General features: G+C 29.3%; 3 protein-coding genes across 5 annotated transcripts in view; 2 read left to right on the top strand and 1 right to left on the bottom strand.

Annotated features, from left to right (window-relative positions):
- The window catches only part of LOC116778055 (arfGAP with SH3 domain, ANK repeat and PH domain-containing protein), a 32,949-nt gene extending 17,599 nt beyond the window's left edge, over positions 1 to 15,350 (bottom strand). For both annotated transcript variants that reach the window (XM_032671920.2, XM_032671912.2), the window contains exons 1-3: positions 15,011 to 15,350; positions 6,735 to 6,807; positions 3,305 to 3,453 (exon numbers count right to left, since the gene is read on the bottom strand). In XM_032671920.2, the coding sequence (XP_032527811.1) occupies positions 3,305 to 3,453; positions 6,735 to 6,807; positions 15,011 to 15,136 (348 nt within the window). In that variant the 5' untranslated portion in view covers positions 15,137 to 15,350. The remainder of the gene's footprint in view (positions 1 to 3,304; positions 3,454 to 6,734; positions 6,808 to 15,010) is intronic.
- Positions 15,351 to 16,097: 747 nt separating this feature from the next.
- On the top strand, positions 16,098 to 17,433 carry LOC116779064 (biogenesis of lysosome-related organelles complex 1 subunit 5). Of its 2 annotated transcripts, none has more exons than XM_032673213.2 (4): positions 16,098 to 16,152; positions 16,358 to 16,440; positions 16,579 to 16,767; positions 17,257 to 17,433. In XM_032673213.2, exons 1-4 carry the CDS (start codon positions 16,134 to 16,136, stop codon positions 17,431 to 17,433), a joined length of 468 nt encoding a protein of 155 aa, XP_032529104.1. In that variant the 5' UTR covers positions 16,098 to 16,133. The 2 variants fall into 2 exon arrangements, with proteins under 2 accessions (XP_032529104.1, XP_032529105.1); XM_032673214.2 differs by having other exon boundaries at positions 16,138 to 16,228.
- Positions 17,434 to 17,435: 2 nt separating this feature from the next.
- On the top strand, positions 17,436 to 18,685 carry LOC116779063 (uncharacterized). Its single transcript, XM_032673211.2, has 2 exons — positions 17,436 to 18,087; positions 18,156 to 18,685. The coding sequence occupies exons 1-2, from the start codon at positions 17,436 to 17,438 to the stop codon at positions 18,461 to 18,463; spliced, it is 960 nt and encodes a 319-aa protein (XP_032529102.2). The 3' UTR covers positions 18,464 to 18,685.
- The last annotated feature ends 1,092 nt before the right edge of the window (positions 18,686 to 19,777 follow it).

Consider the following 19,777-nt stretch of genomic DNA (forward strand, 5'->3'; position numbering starts at 1 on the left):
TCGGAACGCCATTATACAAATAACAATACGAAACGGTTTATACAGATTTTATGTTTAATTACAGGAATCATACATTTTATACAAGCCTGACCTTTTTATACATAACATTTCTTTCATGTACTTTGTTTAATTGTCTTGTTATCGTAAAAATTTAATTAATTTTGTTTCTTTCGTTTATAGTGTCTTTAAATGTACGGAAAAAAATTGGTCTTAATTTATTTATATAATTATATCTCCGTGCTATTAATCTTAATAAAAAAAAAAACAAGTAAAATACTTAGTCTTAGGTCGACTTCAGTAAACTTGGCAGATATCCTTGACCTGAATCGTCTCAACTGGAGATTATTCTCAATGAAAAAGCCCTCGCCGATTACCCTTAACTCATATCAAGAAAACTGCTACGAAAAGAAAAATTAATTTGACATATTTAGGATATTCGACAGACGTAATGTTAACATTGTTCAATACATAGTTAGGTTATCAATTACACATACCTAGCGGTATATTTTTTACATGATAATCATATAATATACATGTATTTATGTCAAACACTTGTTTAACATGTAAATCTTAAAGAACAACTATTGAGACATTAAAATATATCTTTGTTAAGAAACAAAATCGATATCCGAAAGTAATTTGAATGCAAATAACGTTACCCTCATATCCTCTTTGTATACATTGAAGGCGAAAAACAGGTTAGATATAATAATAACATTCTTATTTGTTTTATGTAATAATAAATTTCGTACATTGATACATTAGAAAAACTACGAAAGTATATATAATATCTATATTATGATATATCTTCAGTGTGACATTTAAAAAAAAAGGTGTAAGTGAATTCGTGTTTTTTCGTGCTTGTAGCGTGTGTATTTGAATGTATGTATGTACGTGTATGCACCTTTGTTAGTGTGCGTAGGTATATGTATGTATATGTTTATACGCGTGTTCTTAAAACAACAGGACATCCCTAAAGGAAATCAATGTCTTTGTTCTAATCCGAATAATCGATTACGTAAGTGTTGTTTATAGTTGCTAACACACTGTACTTAAACAATCTCTAAAACAATGTAAATTAATCTAAACTATAAATGTTTAGAGCACATAAAGTAATTGCAATGTACAACAATGAACGCAGATCTAATTGAGAGCACGCGACATTAGACCATTGTATGCAAATCGAGTGTCATGAGATCTTTGTTGTTCACTTGCTGTCCGATTGTTGGAACGAATTTTTTACTAACATCAAAGTAGAAATAATTTAACAATTCCACATTACAATTAAAAATAACCAAAACAAAATTAATTAAGTTTTTGAAACCTCCTCATACATGAGAACCGCCCGGAAGAAGAGTTATTAAAATTCATGTATTGATAATCATTGCGGCTATCACATGTTTATAGAGAATAAATTCGTTGTACGAGAAGGATATAACATTGTGTGGTGTCAAGGTCAGGTCGGGGATTCTGCGCAGTCCCGAGGGACGATGACTCGCCATATAACTAGAGCAAGGATGTCTGATGAAACAAATACCGCCCAACATTTTAAGGTAAATATAATACGAAGAAAATGTTATATTTATTGATTGCTTATCCCTACTAATATTATAAAGACTAAATCTTGTGGCTATAAATGTTTGTTAGTCCTTCAAGGAAAATTTAAAAAATGGTTTTTACTTTAACTTATAATAATATAGGTCAAACAGGAACAAAGAATAACCGTTAGACATTCTATCGCTTACTATACAAATAGGTATTCTTTTCTAAGAAAACATTATTCTTTGATACTATATCCGATATAGAAACTACAAGTGATGTTTAAAATTTATTGTTTTATACAATTAGACCTTGTATTATGAAAATATAGATAGACTAATCTAATAGACGTGTCGTTAAATCCCTGCTACCATGACCTATATCCATCAACAACCTGCGCCTACGCATCACGTCACGGGTAATGTGCAAAACTATTAAAGGCCTCCGTACCACAAAATGTTATAACCTGATAGACGAAAATATATCTGTATTTTACGATTCAGTTCTCAAAATATTTAAATATCCAGATAGGATTTTATATCTTATCTTTTATTTTCTATCTCTACATATTGCATTATCTGAATTCAGATAAGAATGCAAATTGACTTAGTCATATATTATGTGTTATTTTAGATTAAAAAGTCACATTCACCCATTCTAATTAACTATGTATGCGAAAGTTTAGTGCGAATCCTAAAACTTGTGAACGAATTCAAGATGCAAATTAGTTCACACTTAGTTTGATTTGAAATTTATGCGAAAAAACAAATTTTTGTTTGCTTCCTACAAGATTAGGAGAAATTTAATCTGTGTTAAAATATAGACATGTATATAATATATAATTTTTAGTTAGCGATTATGTTTGAGAAACTTAATTATATTTTTGAAAAAAAAAAATAATATTTTAACATCTTTTCCTATAATTTGTCAGAGCGAAACATATTTTTTTACATATTATACGTGTGTAATGTTAGTAAGGACGTTTTCAGCGTTCCAAATACGAATATTAAAACGAGATTTTCATATAAACGACATCGAATATTTACATGTTCCTGCAGAGTTGCATTTAGTAAGGGGATCACATCAATAAATTAAGTTGCATTACATTCTATAATACAATATAATTTAACTTGTTAGTGTCAATTTGCAAGTAATTTCTCCAGACGATATAGCCGCTACGTCTGCATCCCCCCCAATAATATAATTTCCGTGTCAAATTACTTGGGGACTTGGGAAACCGCGAACTTTAGATATGATTGCTACATTTAGTTTAACTAACTGAGGTAAGTTATTTCACAGATACTTGGTTCATTGAACAAAATCTATGTGAAATATCTTACATACTTATATAGATATATCACAACTAAGTTATTATTTATAACAAATAATACTTTTTTTATATTATTTCCTTTCTTTATCCCACAGAGATCAAACATTTCTTGGATATTTCAAATGAAATTAATTTTCTTTAAGATCTCTTCCGTAGCTACATCCTTGCAAACGATCTCACTTGATTACGCCAGCTCGTTTTCCAAGAAATAAACGGCGGACTATTTTATAGGAGAGTTTGTTCGTAGAAGCTATCTTGCGCGCATTTGGATATTAAATTGTTGAGGCTTACAATGTTTAAAATTTCCGACGTATTTCGTATAAAATTTCAAGCCGATTTTTCAACTATAATCTCCTGTTTATGACAAATTCTTGTATAACAACATATTGTAGGAACAATATACAAGAATTTGTCATTTTTTTTAGAAAAACTCACCAGTGTCTTCATGAGTGCTGACAGTTCTTTGGTGACGACCGCAAATTTGAAAAAAGCGGCTCCTATGTCGGGTTCCGAATCTTTGCTGAGCGCGTTTCCTCCGAGACGCTCCAGCGCCCGGGACAGGTACATCTCATTATCCACGTGGGCTGCATATAAAAGTTTGATAGATATATTAGAAAATCATGAACATTTACATACTACAATTAATTTTACCATGGGCTAAAAATATCTCCAGATATATTGTCTTCTAAAAGACCTTATAATTCATATTTTGCTTTTTGAATAGTTTTAGCTCACCGTGAATCGGGAAAGGTGTTAGTTCATTGCAAATGAAATTTAAGTGTCTTGAATTAATAAAGCCACTTGTACTTGTAAACCAGGGCTAGGTTAATTAACATTTCCTAAACAGACAGACATTCAGTCTTTAATAAATGACAGTTATAAGGTGTTTGCAACAATAACATATATAAAAATGAAAAACGTCCCATTGCTTCAAAGCAAATCAATTTCAGACCCCTTTAAACATCGCTTTATAGGATTATAGTATTAAGTTTATCGAACCTACACAATGTCAGAGAATCGTATAATACTGACGGTAACAAGTAATCCGTAAGCCATTACAATGTTGGCTTCCTTCATGATCCGCGTCTTTGGACTTAAACCCAGGATTTTCTAACTATCGTTACCAACTTAATGCTGTTTTATAACGTGACGTTAAGCTTAAAGTTATGTGTATGACAAGCCATCATTAACGTTGTTGGAGTGTTTGGAAATTCAATGGGATTAATATGAAAATGAAACATATATATCTAGGCTTAGCTTGTGCTGTATTTAGTTTTTAAATTAAAAAAAAAAACAATTTCATGTTATATTTACTTCTCACAAAAAAATTATGATGATTACTTTAAGAAAAGTGTATGAACGATAATAATCATTCAATCTTTATATACAAAAAAAAAATATCCGAAATTAATAGTCGAAACGACATAGTCGAAAGGGAAAATTATCCTAATATAAAATATACACACATACATCCTAATGCTTCCCAATAAGAGAATTTAATATTATCATGAACTAACATCTCAGTGTTGTTTAACTCTGTAGAACCTGCTGGGAGCATGAAATAAACACAAGCCCCCAGCATTTCAATTTTCGGGCGAAAACTTAAAATTCATTTCAAAACTTTGTATGAGGTAAAGGACGACCCAGGCTTTTATAAACTTCAAAAGAACATCAAATGCAACGAAGTTACCTTATTCGTGTAAAGCTATAGAAGTGAAATTTTATTTAAAACTTGTAAATTTCAGCTAGATAAATAAGTTTCTACACTAAGACGACACAAATTGAATATTTCAAATTTACTTCCAAAGCTCAAAGCTTTGTTGGCTGTATGAAGACGTTGGTTAATTCGGTTTTAATTTAAATTAAAGAATTTGTATCGTTAAGAAACAAAATCTTATTAAATTTTATCATAAAATATAAAATGATGTCCAAGTTATTTATGCAAATTATTAAAACTATTAAATAACAACTTTCCAAAAGCCCTGGCATATTGAAGAATTATAACTTTTTAAAACATAAGTCAATAGATTATTAAACTCGTTTCTAATTTTTTATACATACTTATATTTCTGCATAAGAGACTACAATAAAAAATTACATGACTACGACTGATATAAATTTATTTAAATGCAATTAATAATACACTATTACTAATAAATTATCAATGTTACCTAAAAGTTACGATAATTTGGATGTCAAAAAGTATCAAAGGAACAATGCACACATTTTAGAAGAAAAGAATATGCCGCTGGCATCCACCCAACATCTAAACGGGATATATTTGAGAATTATTCTATTCCGTATGTAAGACGGGATCATGGATGTTTTATATCACTAACAACTACATCACGTTGGAGGAATGTTCTATTGTTTGGTTGTTTTTGCAGCGCGTGCGCACACGACCTTGCCGGCTGCGGGCGACCAGAACCCGTATGACCAGTCCCACTGAGACGCGGTAAACAAATCTTTGCACGCGATGGTATTGCGATGTCAATAAACTCCGAACCAATAGCGCTTAGCTTAAAAGCGAAAGTTTTAATAATATTATTAATGGCTTCACCAACGTTTTGACACACATATTAAAATTATATTATGATTTGATAGAATAAGTTATAAAATGATTATTAAAATTATCGTAATAAAATACATAGCTCCACGTATTTCCTTATAAAACATATTTCTAGTCAAACATTTTGTTGTATGAAGTGATGATGATGAAGGTTATACCCAGAAATACCATTGTAATACAAACAAAACAGCAGGTCAACAAATAACACAAAATATATTACAGCAAAGTAAGCTAAGGGACCGTGCAAATAAATTCCAAGCCGCCATTACAAGTTAAAGTCAACCAAGCGAGGGTTTTAAGCGGTCATATCTAAAGCGTAAGGTTACACTGCGAGCGTGTTTAGAATGCACAGAAATGTGGACACCGGTCGACACAGTAGCAAACGAAATAAGACACCGAACGACACACTTTCCTTTAACCGCATATAAAGGGAAAACGCTGTTGACCAACAACTTAACCTTTTATAGTTATATGTGATGTGAACATTTAATTGATGATAATCTAGTTCAGGAACCAGCAAGCTTGATTCACATATGATTTTCATGTTAAAATTGTATTATTTTTCAGAAGAATTTTATATTTTTAAAGTAAGTCAAGAAAGGTTACTTCCAAATTCCAATGTATTCCGTACCGATTGAAGGAAAATATTTTATGTAATTATAAGGGAATAGTACCAAATTATGAATTGCCATATGAATTTTTTTTCAAATGTGTAGTAAAACCAGAAGAATGAGTGTAATAAAACTTTTAAGAGTTTTTATTTTATATATTATTTTCATCTTTTTAAAGCCTTTTTTGGTATAAACTAGCTAATATCTAGCAAGTGATCAATTTAGATGAATTATCAACACAAATGAAGCGTCATACCAATCGAGCTGTTTAAAATAATTTTGAAGGATGCAAAACATTTGTACTTTACTTCCTGCATGCACGAATGCATGAATATTTTAAGAACTCTATTCATAAAACTTCCTTCATAGTTATTTTCGGATGATCCCATATCGCTCAGAGAAACATCAACCTAATATCCACGTGTCTGAAACGTTTTCATTAAGAGCGCTGTTTTTATCCCAATGGCATTTAAATATTCAGAAGACGAACACACCGTACCTAATAACTTTTTAGACATATCACATTAGACAAAAATAAACCGTAACTTCGTCTGACTTGTATTAGACACGGATCGAGTTATGGCTATTATGTGTATTGTCGTATTGTAGACGTGAAAATTAATTTTAAATCTTTTGCTAAAACGAAGCCAGCAGATCTGTATATCTATAAAAAAAAACTGCGTACCATTCCCTGAGTTGTGTATGGCTTTTATTGCTTTTTTGAGCTTTGTTAGTCCATCGCGATCAAAATCCAGGGTCTGAAACAAAAGAAGAAAATTATTACTTATCTTAAAAGTGTATAAAACGATGTAATCTTTTCTATTACCAATCTCGTTTTGAAAGCCCTTAATCTCGTGTATTCACTGCAAAGTTTCAATTATTTTTTTAAACCCAGCCCCTGACCCCGTTTTTTTACAACAAGACCATTCTTTTTGAACTGCGACCAGTCCACAATGGCTTCCACGAGCCATTCAAAGGAGGTACGAACATCTGTCTCCCTTGCCATTAATCTATTCCCCCCGTGTTTGAGCCACTGATGTTAAATAAATCCCATTCACTGCAATTTATTTGTATTGCTCACTTATAAAATGATTTTATCTTTCCCATACGAAGACTTTATATAAATTATCTATGTAAAAGTTATTTATTTTTTCGAAAATAATCAAAAGATTAAATGGAATTTTGCACTTCAGTGCATATTAAAGTATAGCAATAATTAAACTTGTTTAAAGCAAGTTGAGATAGTAACTAGGCTGCGGTACGTATCTTTCTAAATTACTACTTATTGTATCCCGCTCAATCAAATCATATGTAAACCTTTTTTAATTTTTGTGTATAAGTACACAAGCTTTGAATTCCATTAATAGTATTAATATTTCATTCTCAGAAATTAAAATTGTCTTAATTCTAACAATAAGTCCTATGTGCATAACCTATATTCAATTTAAAAAAAAAATCTGTATCTACCCTCATATGAGTAACATTATACTCATCTTGTCGGTTAATGTGGACTGTAGTAACAAATACATTATATATACAATACATGTAAACAACATATGATATGCATCAAATATTTTTATAATAATTCATTTGAGTTAATACATCATTGATAAGATATTTCCGGACGACCTTGTCTCATGTTTTCCTTCTATTTCGTTACATATCGTGACATGACTTACACAAAACGCTAATCTTTTGATATTTTCATTTCTATATGATCCTATTTAAACAAAAAGTTTATGTATTTATGCTGTTATGTATAAGATATTACTTCAAAATCAAAATCAATAGTCAAAGACATTTAGGAAGTAATTACCTGCAATTGTTAAATATTACTTGCTATTTACTTTTCTACTTATTCTATAACTTATGCCACCGTAACACGTATCATAGAGAAAAATGAAATGTATTAGATACAATAAAATATTATCTTTACATATGCGTCGTACTTGTATAATTGCTTTAATTTAAATGAAAATCTTTACTTTTCTTTTATATTAAGATGATAATGATTCTAAACCGATGTGATAGCCTTTCAAAGACAACCAAATTTAGATTTGAAGTTGATATGAAATTCTAATAATGAAGTTGTCAATTATGTTCGATCTGATAAACTTTCGCATTACCAAGTCACAATTTCTGTAAGAGTATTTTCACAAAGCTATAACGAAGAAACATTTAAATTCTTTTGAATCAAAGATAATCTTGAAGACGATTTCGATAATACAGACAATGATTAAACTAATTTTGAATACACCGATTGTCCAATCCAAACCATTACATTTCATATTAAGCAGTAACTATAATTGGATGGTTCAATTTAATCCACACATTTTTTTTGAATTTCAATCGGTTCACTGTTTCAATTTAGGTATTACGATCTAAATACGGATCCAAAATCCGGCCTATCCGGCATCCAATCCTCTTGACCGGTTTCCAATACAAATATACCAAGTCCTTTGTTATCAATTTATACCAAAAAATACCGCTATTGGAAGATTGCGTTAATTGAAGCTCTCTTTGTTAAAATTTTTTTTACTTACTTTTCTTTCACTTAAAATCAGTTGTTTTTTGTTCTCTAATCTTAACATCGAAAATTAAAACGATATATATATATATATACATATTTCTTACCTTATCAATAAAAATAAGTCGGATTACATTCGGATAACTGAAAATTGGGAAACATCCACTGGGTTGGATGTGATTGCAGTTTCTACTATATTTCACTTTGACAGCCGAAAAATTTCATTTCAAAATCATCTCCAGTCAAATGTGTTAAGTATTAAGGGGCCGGCATGTATCTGGTAAAGTTACAAATGTAACAGTAAATAAACTGCACTGTATTATTTCTTGGTTTGTATTTCATTTCCATAGAATTGTTTTATAATCTACATATACTGGATTCATTCAAACGATACCCATTTATACATAAATATTTGTCAGTTGTCGAAGACGCTAACTTCATGATTACATTTCAGTGATATTATAACATTGAACTAACTAATAGGATGCGATAAATTCGACACAAGTCGAAGAAGCTACTACCTAGGAGACTAAAACGGAATCAACTTTTCGTTACGTCAACAATTTTTATCTCTATTTTGAGATCTAGGAGTTATTTGACAAAAAAAAAATAAAATATAAAAAATACGCTTTATTGTATGGACAAATAAATTTTCTTCATTCCAAGTATCCAATATAAAGTAACAGGTCGATATTTATAAAAAAATTCAATATTATTTTACAGATAGAATTACTCTCAAGATATGTAGGTCAACGCGCTTACTGCCAGATCGTGACTTTTATATTTGTATCAGACAAAAGAAAAAATTACAAGCATACTTTTATGAAGATTCATTATATATGTATGTCGGTTTCGATAGTAAAAAAATAAATAAAACTAAAAAAAATTTAAACTATTCTACATATAATTTAAATAGTAAAAACTCCTTTTTAAATTTTATTTATTTCATTCGTGTTACATGGATAAAATCGTTGTAAACATTACAGTTATAAAAATGAGTTATATCGAATTTGGGCATATATAAATTCTCACAGATTTCTAAGCTGAGCTTGCTCTAAGCCGAACATTATTATAATTATTTTACAATAATCGCATATTAAGGAAGTGAAATAAAAATACATGTTGGTATTAATGCGATAGCGAAAGCTGTTGACCTTGTAACCCGTCATCACGTATTTGAGGACGACTCTCTACAATCATTTTAGTTTTTACTTAAATCATTCATACTATAACTTAGTAACTATTCTCGCTTCATGAGGTTTATCAATTCTCATTAAAACAACTTCATAAATGTCAAATTAAAAATATAATTGCTATTAAAAAAAAAAACATTTCTTTATCATTTAAATGACATCATAAGTAACGCTTAAACGAAAGTAATCCAAAAAAAAAATTGTTTACTCACGACATGTTGTTAGAAAGTAAAAGAAAATTTAAAACGAGATTTCGATCTGGGTCGAACTTGTACCAATATGATGTGAGCCTACACTAGTGAAGACTCAAGGCCCTTTCACAATATATCATATTAAATAAATGTATTGAAATTAAACTACTTGTTGAAAACTCATTAGATGAATGCTGTATTAACTGCTTTGCTATATATATAGCGACATAGTTTTAAAAAAGTAACTTAAGTTAAAGCTCTTGAAAGGGATAAAAGAATATATGAATAAATAAACTATACTTCAAGTTTTTGTACATTACAAACGGTTTTTATATTATGACCCATGAAACGTTAAAGATTACTTCCTTAATATGTAATTCCACCTTATACATAAAAAATAGTTACTTGTCCATATACATACCTATATATATCAGATATAAAATATGTAAATACTAGGTTTAGGAAATTATTAAAGTATATATTACATTTATGTCCTTTATAGTATTGTTAGATATTCAACGAATTGATTAGGTAAATATAACTTCAAGAAAAACTCTGATAGCTGGAACATTATTTCTATACCGCTGAATTATCAATGAAACTTAAAAAAAATATATATGAAGAGAACTTTTATTTATTAGAATTTAATTAATATTTACTATCTTTCTTACGTTATCATAAAAAAACTACCATGACCTTTGCCAACATTCACGTGTTTTAATCTTTGGATTTTATTTATGATATCCAAGAGCACTCCGTACTGTTTACATTCTGTTTACAGGCCGACACTCCTCTTCTGAAAAATGGATCATTTATGACGTCATTGTTTGTTATAACCGTTCGCACAGCGACACAGAGCGTTAACATCCATATTTTGTTATTGTAAATAAACATGTTTGTGAATTAACGAAAAGTACAATTGAATTTACCTTAAAATAAAATCCTACCACCATTTTTTAAAAATAATCTATATGTACGTATTTAACACATAGAAAAAAAAATAATTAAGTTGCATAATTTTCTAAAATATGTTTATATTTTCAAGTATTAAATTTGTAATGTGGAACTGGGGTACTTATTTCGGTATATATGTAGTAAATACGACTCTTGTATAATCCTCGACATAGGACATTATGATTTTTCATAAAAATGATATTTTTTTCATATTATTAAACGACTTTATAGTGGAAGGAGTAGAACAATTCTTTTACAATATAAAAACATAACTTCGTTGCCAAATTGATCCCAAATAAATCTAACTTGGATGACGTCCATGCAAAATGAAACGTTACCGTATATTTGTTTGCAACCAAAACTTTTAGTCTTCAAAACATATATGTTAAACTAGGTACCAGCCCCGGCTTCTCACGGGCTTTTTGCAAAAAAATATCAAATAGCCTATTTAATTTTGATAATTATTAAACTTATATTGTAATAATTTTCAAATTTAAATGATTTTAAAGGTATTACAGTTACTGACGTAGGCTTGAAAATGAAGTGATTAATTTTGATAAGACTTAATACCGTATTTTTATTTAAATAGCTTTCCAATAAACGTTTTAGGAATGCTAATTTTTAAAAGTTATAAAATGGATATATTATGTTATCCTTAAGGTATAGACATATGCTACCGCGGACTTTTCTGTAGACCTATATAAGATACAAAATTTCACCATATATTATTTTGTTATATCTCTTTAGGCAGTGTTTTCGTTAAATCTCTCAGACGGCTCATCTTTTTCCGACATCTTCAACAAATATCGTTAGTGTACACACCAGTAAATACAAAAACTTAACAGATTATATACTAAAATCTTCCTCAGGAATCACGCTGTCGAGTGGTGATAACTGTTTGATAATCGGTGCAGTAGTTTTTCCGTTTATCGCGAACAGACAGACAGACAGGCGAGGCGAGGGAATTTGTTTTACAATATGTATTGATAAAGTTTAGAATTAATGACATTTTGTAAATTTAAAAAAAAACATACTTTTATTACTCAGAGTCTTAAGACCCAAGCAAACAATTTCTTCACATGATTTTTACTTATAATACTTATAATGAAAGGTATCAACAAATAAATTCAAAAGTTGGCTTTACTGAAATAATGAGTAATCAGAACAGTTTTGTGTGATGTTATTGTACTAAGCCTTATTTAACTACAGAGGTAATAACAGTAAACAACATGCTATGATCAACATAACAATTGAATTGCGTGAATGTATTATTTTTGACATTTTATTCTCAAAACATTGATAGTTTAATTAAAACATTAGTCATGTAAACGTGACGTTTGTACTCTTATTAACTTATATAGTAACTAATACTACCTCTAAAAGAAATCTACCCTCGCCGTGTGAACTCAGCTCTGGTTTGTTGTATGATTGTGTTTTTTTTTCACTATATTAAATATATAAACACAATGATCTTTTTTCACTGAAATCCACAATACTTTATTGAATTTCCAGTAACTTAAGGAATAGTTAAATATTTTTTTATTTAAAATTATTATTCCGGAATGACCAAGCTATTATACTTTTATGTATTTTGAATATGAGACCAAAGTTTTATCTTATAAGATGACTACAAATTGTTAATTAGTTAGCTCTGTATGCTTAGGACATATTTGCATCGTCACGATACAAACGAAAGGATTCCGGTCACTCATTAAATAACCTACGTTAATACTATCATGTGCATATTTTTATGAATGATAAACTAGAAACGGTCTCCATACAATGTTACGGTGCAAACTTGTCGTAAGCACACTGTTATTGTTTTTTCGTTATGTACAATTTACGATGAAGGGTTGGAGTCAACGATTCCGTTTTGAAAACAAATATGAACCTAAAAATAAATTTAAAATGACGTAGTCGACATATACGAGCGTGTTATAACATGTTTATTCCACATATAATATATTTATTGACAAATGTAATTAAATAATAACAAACTAATTACATTTGTTTTGCAAACATAAAGAAATAGCCACGATTGTACGTTAAGCGTATATTGTTATATTTGATGCTTAGATTTTAATTATTCTTTAAGCTTCTAACTTATCTGTTTTCTTTGTTTTTATAATCTATGTCGTACTTCAAGATTCAATGAAACAAAACATACCTTAGAAGTATAAATACTAACGAATGTTGAATATTTATTTATACTTCAATACAAATGGCGGATTATCGAGCCAGGGTTACAAAGAACACTTCGTATTCGAACTTATCTTTAACGTTAATTCTTAAAATAGTAACTGGTGATATAACAGCAGCCTTTATAATTAATTGAAGACAAGTGTTCTTCAAAATCGTTAAAAAAACGGCTTGTAATATACAGAACGCATTGTTATCGATGTTTAATTCTGGAAATTTTACTGTTTGTGTTATTATATCTTTATCAGGATACCAAAAGAATTATATTTAAGTGTTCTTAAAGAAACTGTTATGAGAATAAATTAAAGAAGAAAATGCTTAAAGTATCTCAAAAAATCACTGTAATAGATGTTGTTCGAAGAAATAAAGTCGTAGAGTACAGACCACGGATATAATCTTATATACAAACTTATAAAAATAACGAGATTTCTCTACTCAGACTGAGACTTTCAATTACGTAGATTCAAGAAAACTAATTTCTTTAATGTTCAATTTATAAAAATGTGTCATTTCTTTACTATGTATAATGTTAGTCGTTTCCACCGTTAAGTAGCCTTTTTTATGATAGAAATTTTATTATAAAAGACCGTATTTCGGCTCTTATCGTACTTTAAAAAAATACTTTAAATATGTATATCGCTCAAGAGGCGTGTTCAAATCGATACGTCAGTTGGATGTGACGTTTAGACATTTCTATGCTTTTATATACCTTCCTGCTGAAACTATAAAGTTTAAAAAATGTCGTACATATTTAAATAAAATTTTTGTAACGTAGCAATGCTCGTAAAAAAAATCGTATGTTAGTTTATCGTTATTCTTTGGTAATCATTATATCATATTGAAAATAACACTGCTTTTATCTCTCTAAACAAAAATTTGAGCACACTGAATCACATGTTACTTTAATTTCATTTGATTATATTTTTTATTAAGTAAAAAACAACACTATTTGACAATTCAAAGTGTGTTTATAAAAAAAAAGTATCACAGGTAACTTTTACAATAAAAAACTTACATTTGGTTAAGCAAGTTCAGTTTAGACATTAGAAAATAATTTGGTATATATAACTTCATATGATTGAGATAAAAAAAAAAATCATCTCATTATTCCATTTGTAATCATATGGGTATAATAATCACTGCAAAAGTAACAAATACAGTTTTTAGTTAGCAACATTCAAATACTGTTAACAGAGCTGTTGGGATGAATCATAAGTTATTGACCCCACTAGAAATTATTATTTTGGATAAGATAAGAAACTGTAGCAGGTCCAATTGATGAATGCTTGTTTACTATTTAACAGACATTCCCTTTTATTGAATGGTATACCTAAATAGAAACATTTTTTAATAACAAATTCAAGATATAAATTATATATTTCTATACATTTTACTTTTTTTTTAATAAAATAATTATTTTCTCTTTAATACAAACCCATGTGAGAAGTCTTATTGACAACTTTCACAAATTAACATACAAATTTTATTTACACCATATTACATTTCTGAATTGAATTTTTGTCATTCAACAACTATTTAGCTTTTATAAGATTTTAATGCATAGGTATTCTTTCTTATAAAGTTCAAAATATTCTATCACAAAGTGATTGTTTATACAAGTAGAAATGTTATAAAAATTAAAGAAGTATTCTGTTTGCATATGGCTAACAGAGCTATCCTTAGTGTTCCACTAAAATTTGTATGTTACCATTAAACCTGACTAAAATCAAATGCTGAAGAACAAAGTGAACTTTTGTGAACCGAAAATAAAGTAATCGTTATTGATATGTTTATATATAATGTTAGCATGTTTAGACCTTATGTACATTAGTATTTTGCGAGTCAATTTTGAAGCATAAAATATTAGCATTTAGGTACGGTTTAATAACATGCTTACCTCCTCCAATGCGTTAATGGTCTGTTTGCATTGTGGCATACGCGATACGAATGTCGAAGTAGTTGGCGAACTGTAATCCTCTCGAGTTTCGTCAATAAATTCACCAATACCAATAAGACCCGGCATGATGATTACACTATTTATTACACACTCTACAAAGTATTTCGATTTACATCCGTTATAAATAATATATAAACTATATCACTATAAACGCTTAATGTAAGTGAGAATTTAAACCCATTTTGTTAACCACAATCACTTCTTCACAAAATAAAAACAATTTACATGTATGATATCAATTCAACACATCCATCTCTGCGATCTTGAATGAACAAACTGAAATTAATTGAAATGAATGGTGAATGTGTAATTTATTTGAATGTGAACGATATTTGTTGATGGGAGAACGATTGGACCATAATCCATAGACAATGGGTTCAGTTAAACAATAAAAAAAATAAATATAGTTTTCATCGGTTTTTAAAATATAGTTAAGAAAAAAAGAAATGTAAAATTTAAAGAATAAATAAGTTCTTGGAAATAAAGTATATTTACATGTTGTATAATTCTGATACATTCTGATAATTGTGTTTTCAAAACTATGATCTGAATTAAATATATTGCTTAGAGTGTAATATATATGTCGTTTTGTAAATTGTCATACCAAGTAGAATTGTTTAATTCGAAATTGTTTTATTCTAGGTTCATATTTTTTAACTTAAGATACGACCTTTTAAAAACATTTTAAATAAGCTAAAGGTATGTATACTTCTCATAACATCGTGTTTTGTAAGAGTACTATCAAACAATTTAGTATCTCTAGTGACTGTTCTTCATAAAACTATTCTGTTCTTTAAAAAAAATAAGACATTATAATTACACCTCGTCTGCCCGTGATCACGGTTGCTGCAAAGTAACCGAAACGTCGGGATTATGTAGTTTTTAAATAATAAAAATCTGCGTAGTAAATCCGAATAATACTAGTTTTATTTAAAATAAGACATTTTTTTTAAAGTGTATAAATATATCTGATAAGCTGAATTAAGATTTCCATCAAAGAATAAAAGAACGAATGAAGTACCATAAACTAAACTGCAGGTTTGAAAAAAATATATTATTGATAATGACGGAGCTGTCACGAGGTACGATTATTATAAAATTCATCATTATATTTATCTTAGGGCACGTTAAATAATAAAAAATCTTGTAACTTGTCAGGTGATTTTCTTTTTAACCTGAACTATAAATAACTATACTTTGGTTAACGTTGTTTTAGTTATTGATTAATTAATGTCCGTCAACTTTAGTGGTACAACATTTTTACACTAACTTATTCTTCTTCCTTAGAAATCAGTGAAATTTGGTCCAGGTTATTTGACCATCGCCCTTTCCTTAATGGTGAAATAAAGTTTATGTTAAAAGAATTTGAGGTATGTGTCAACATGGTTTTTATAATAATTCTTCGAATATAATATACTTATTAATAATAGGAAATTAAACAAATACTGTAAAATTATTGTATTGCTCACCATTTTAACATTCACAAGTCCAAAATATTGTTTTTTCAGGAGAAGAGAGGAGACAGAGAAGTTGAAAATTTATTTGCAATTCTTGAAAAACTCACAGATATAAAAGACACTCAGTTGGAAAAAGTTGAAAAAGCTTCTAGTACAGCATTACCAGTTCTTGCAGAAAAATTAAACCAAGCTTTGCAGCTCTCAGAAGAAATAGAAGCAGATTATCTTGAACTACAAAAGGTAAAATTCTAAATAAATTTTCCTTTAAATGAAACTAATATTTTTCAGATATACTATGCATGCATTATTTTTGTAAAAAACTACATACTTCCGACGTTTCGGTTACTGTGATTTCGGTGATGTGAATTCACATCTCGTCTGCCCATAGTCACTGTTGCTGAAAAGTAATCGAAACGTTGAGTATGTAGTTTTTTACAAAAATAAAGCACACAGTATATCCGAAAAATATTAGTTTCATTTAAATTAATAAAACTTGCAAGTCTTAGATCTCATTAAATCTTCCTTAAGTATAAATTAATGTTTTAGGTTATTAAACATAATAGTGGGCCATATCCCAGTTTAGTTTTATTAATCGCGATAAGTTAATAACCACAGATAAATAAAATTTATTATTAAATTTTAGTATATATATTTATGTATATGTAATTGTTAATCACTATTAGTTTTGTTAAAATAATTATGTAAATAAGTTAACATTCATGTGTACAGAAAAGTAAACAAAAGTTGGCTGAAAACAAAGAAAAACGACAACAAGAATGGGATCAGTTTATTGATGATATGAACTTTAAATGCCAGAGAATTGACAATACATTTGAAGAAAAGGAAGAAGAGTTACGAGACTTGTATGCTGATCTTAAACATAAGTTGAATATAACTGACAAATAAAAATGGATTTAACTGGATCACTCGTAGACACAAATTTGAGAATTTATCCAACAGATCAGCTTAAAGCATTCCTGAAAACCATAAAAACATGTGACACTCTGCCCCATAATATAATTAACGTCATAAAAGTAACATCGAAAGAAACATCACAAAGTTACAATAATAGTGAAATAAAACCTGTAAATTTAACATCCTCTGATTTGAAAAACATAAAATCAATAAAAAGTATATATTCAAGTACTGCAGAAGAATCTGATAATGAGGGAAAGGGCGTTGATAAAAATGAGACATTCAATTCTGAAAGTAAGGATGATGACTCATCCAAAAACTCAAGAGATAAACCTTCAAAAGAAAAGCTTGGGAAAATGGCTGAGACAAAAGAAAATTTTCTTGTAACTTCAGACTTGGACTGGTTATATAATTACATTAAATGTAGGAGAAATGAGGGGGATAAAAACATTCCATACTTACACACATTGCTTACCGGAGTTCATGTGGATGTGCCAGAAAATGAGGTGTTAAAGAGAAATCCAGTGCTTGAAGCGAGATGTGTCAAATTAAGAGCTCAACAAGAAGCTCGTGAATATAGAAAGATGACTAAGGGAGTTGACAATGTGAGAATGAGATTTCCAGAAGAAACTATTTCCTATCAGTGTAAGCTTTGTTTTAGAGTAACCTACTTTTTTTTAACATGCCATAGATTAAACAGTTATTGTTTTCAGTGAAACAAGTAAATCGTCAGCTAATAGCAGTTGGCCAATTCATAATATCCATATTTGCTGGTTTCCTGTTTGGATTTAGAGGTGTTGAATGGATGGTTGGTAATTTGGATTTTGGCTTTAGACTATTACTAGGCGTGATGTGTGCGTTAGTCATTGCACTCGCCGAGATTTACTTCCTTGCTAAAAGGTTAAATGAAGAACTATCTGCTCCTGAAACGATTCAATTGGGAGGTCCTCCAAAGTTTGCCGAAGATGAAAAACGTTATGAAAATAATAAAAAACTTTTCGAAAAAGAACATCAGGATTAATCCTAAATACTAAAAAGCCAAACTCTTAATGTACATGTTATTGAAATGTATATAAAATTTCAATAATTTAAAACTTAAACCTTTATTTTGAAATGTTGTTATAACTGGAGATGTTAAGCATGATGATATTTTGGTTGAATGTATTTTTTACAGATTAGTAAAGATGTAATTCATTTTAATTTATTTATATATTGTTACGACGTAAATAAATAGCAATTATTTTATCTTTTTTATTTTATTTGATACATTATGTTTCAATGTGGAATACTTGGTGGTAAAGAGTTTAATTTTTCCCACATCCTCATCCCGATATCTGAAACTAACATTACATTCTTGAATCAGTAACAGAATAGAAATTTATTAAGAACGTCAATTTGTTTTCTCTAATCAGACTCAATCTAGTCAATATTTCATAGGTTTTGAAAATTTGGATAGCTAATCTTTGACAACAGTAGTTGCCATTTTCCGTCTTTTTATGTTTTATACAAATTTATTACTTTTTTTTTTCAGTACTGAGTAAGATATTTTAGTCTTCACAACTTGGTTATTTCAAGTCCAGAAAGAAATTAATGTGTACCTAATCTACCTACCTACTTAAATGACAATTTTTTTAACGTTAGGCAAGCCATTTATTACTTTCCTCTGACTCGGGAAATTCAAAGAGGTATGTGGTACTCCTATGGATTGACCGGGAACTACCCACTAAACCCCAACAGTGACCCTCGATGAGACTCCCTCATTGCCTCAGCAGATTGACAGGGGTCACATGGACATTCGACCGTGACGATAATGGACCTGGATTAATCAACCGACAGCAATATTTACCGTCAGCAATTCCATACTACATACAACTGTTTTGATGTGTTCCCTTTCAAACTAAACACAATGTGGGGATAGATTGAAGCCTATCTATCTATATTAATTTATAAGTTTAAATATAAATAACACATATTTTTTCTTCACTTTTAACTATTTAATTTAAACCCAGTTTTTTAGAGTAAACTTATTAGGTACTTAACGTCAACAAGGAGCAATTATTTAACCTACAAATTTTTCTATTTAATAGTCAATGGATAAAGCATTCCAAAGCTCTTGTTCGTAGTCTCCTTCTTCCACCTAAAATTCACTAAAATCATCGAATAAAGTGTATGTCTGTAAACCTGTTGGATAACTTTTAAATAAACAAAGACATTGGGATGACTGATGCCACGGCTAATATAATGTCGCAATTTATTTTGCAACTAAATACGTTCCTGCTCAAAGTATACACTAAGTGTAGTATAGAATCGTAATCTTAAGTACAATTTATAGTAA

This window comes from Danaus plexippus, chromosome 6 (assembly GCF_018135715.1).
Source record: "Danaus plexippus chromosome 6, MEX_DaPlex, whole genome shotgun sequence".
Taxonomy (NCBI): domain Eukaryota; kingdom Metazoa; phylum Arthropoda; class Insecta; order Lepidoptera; family Nymphalidae; genus Danaus; species Danaus plexippus.

Coding starts and splice junctions, on each gene's coding strand:
- LOC116779064 (XM_032673213.2), top strand. Junction 16,441..16,578: donor TTATGTTAAAAGAATTTGAG/GTATGTGTCAAC, acceptor TTGTTTTTTCAG/GAGAAGAGAGGAGACAGAGA. Junction 16,768..17,256: donor ATTATCTTGAACTACAAAAG/GTAAAATTCTAA, acceptor TCATGTGTACAG/AAAAGTAAACAAAAGTTGGC.
- LOC116779063 (XM_032673211.2), top strand. CDS start 17,436: ATGGATTTAACTGGATCACTCGTAGACACAAATTTGAGAATTTATCCA. Junction 18,088..18,155: donor AGAAACTATTTCCTATCAGT/GTAAGCTTTGTT, acceptor TATTGTTTTCAG/TGAAACAAGTAAATCGTCAG.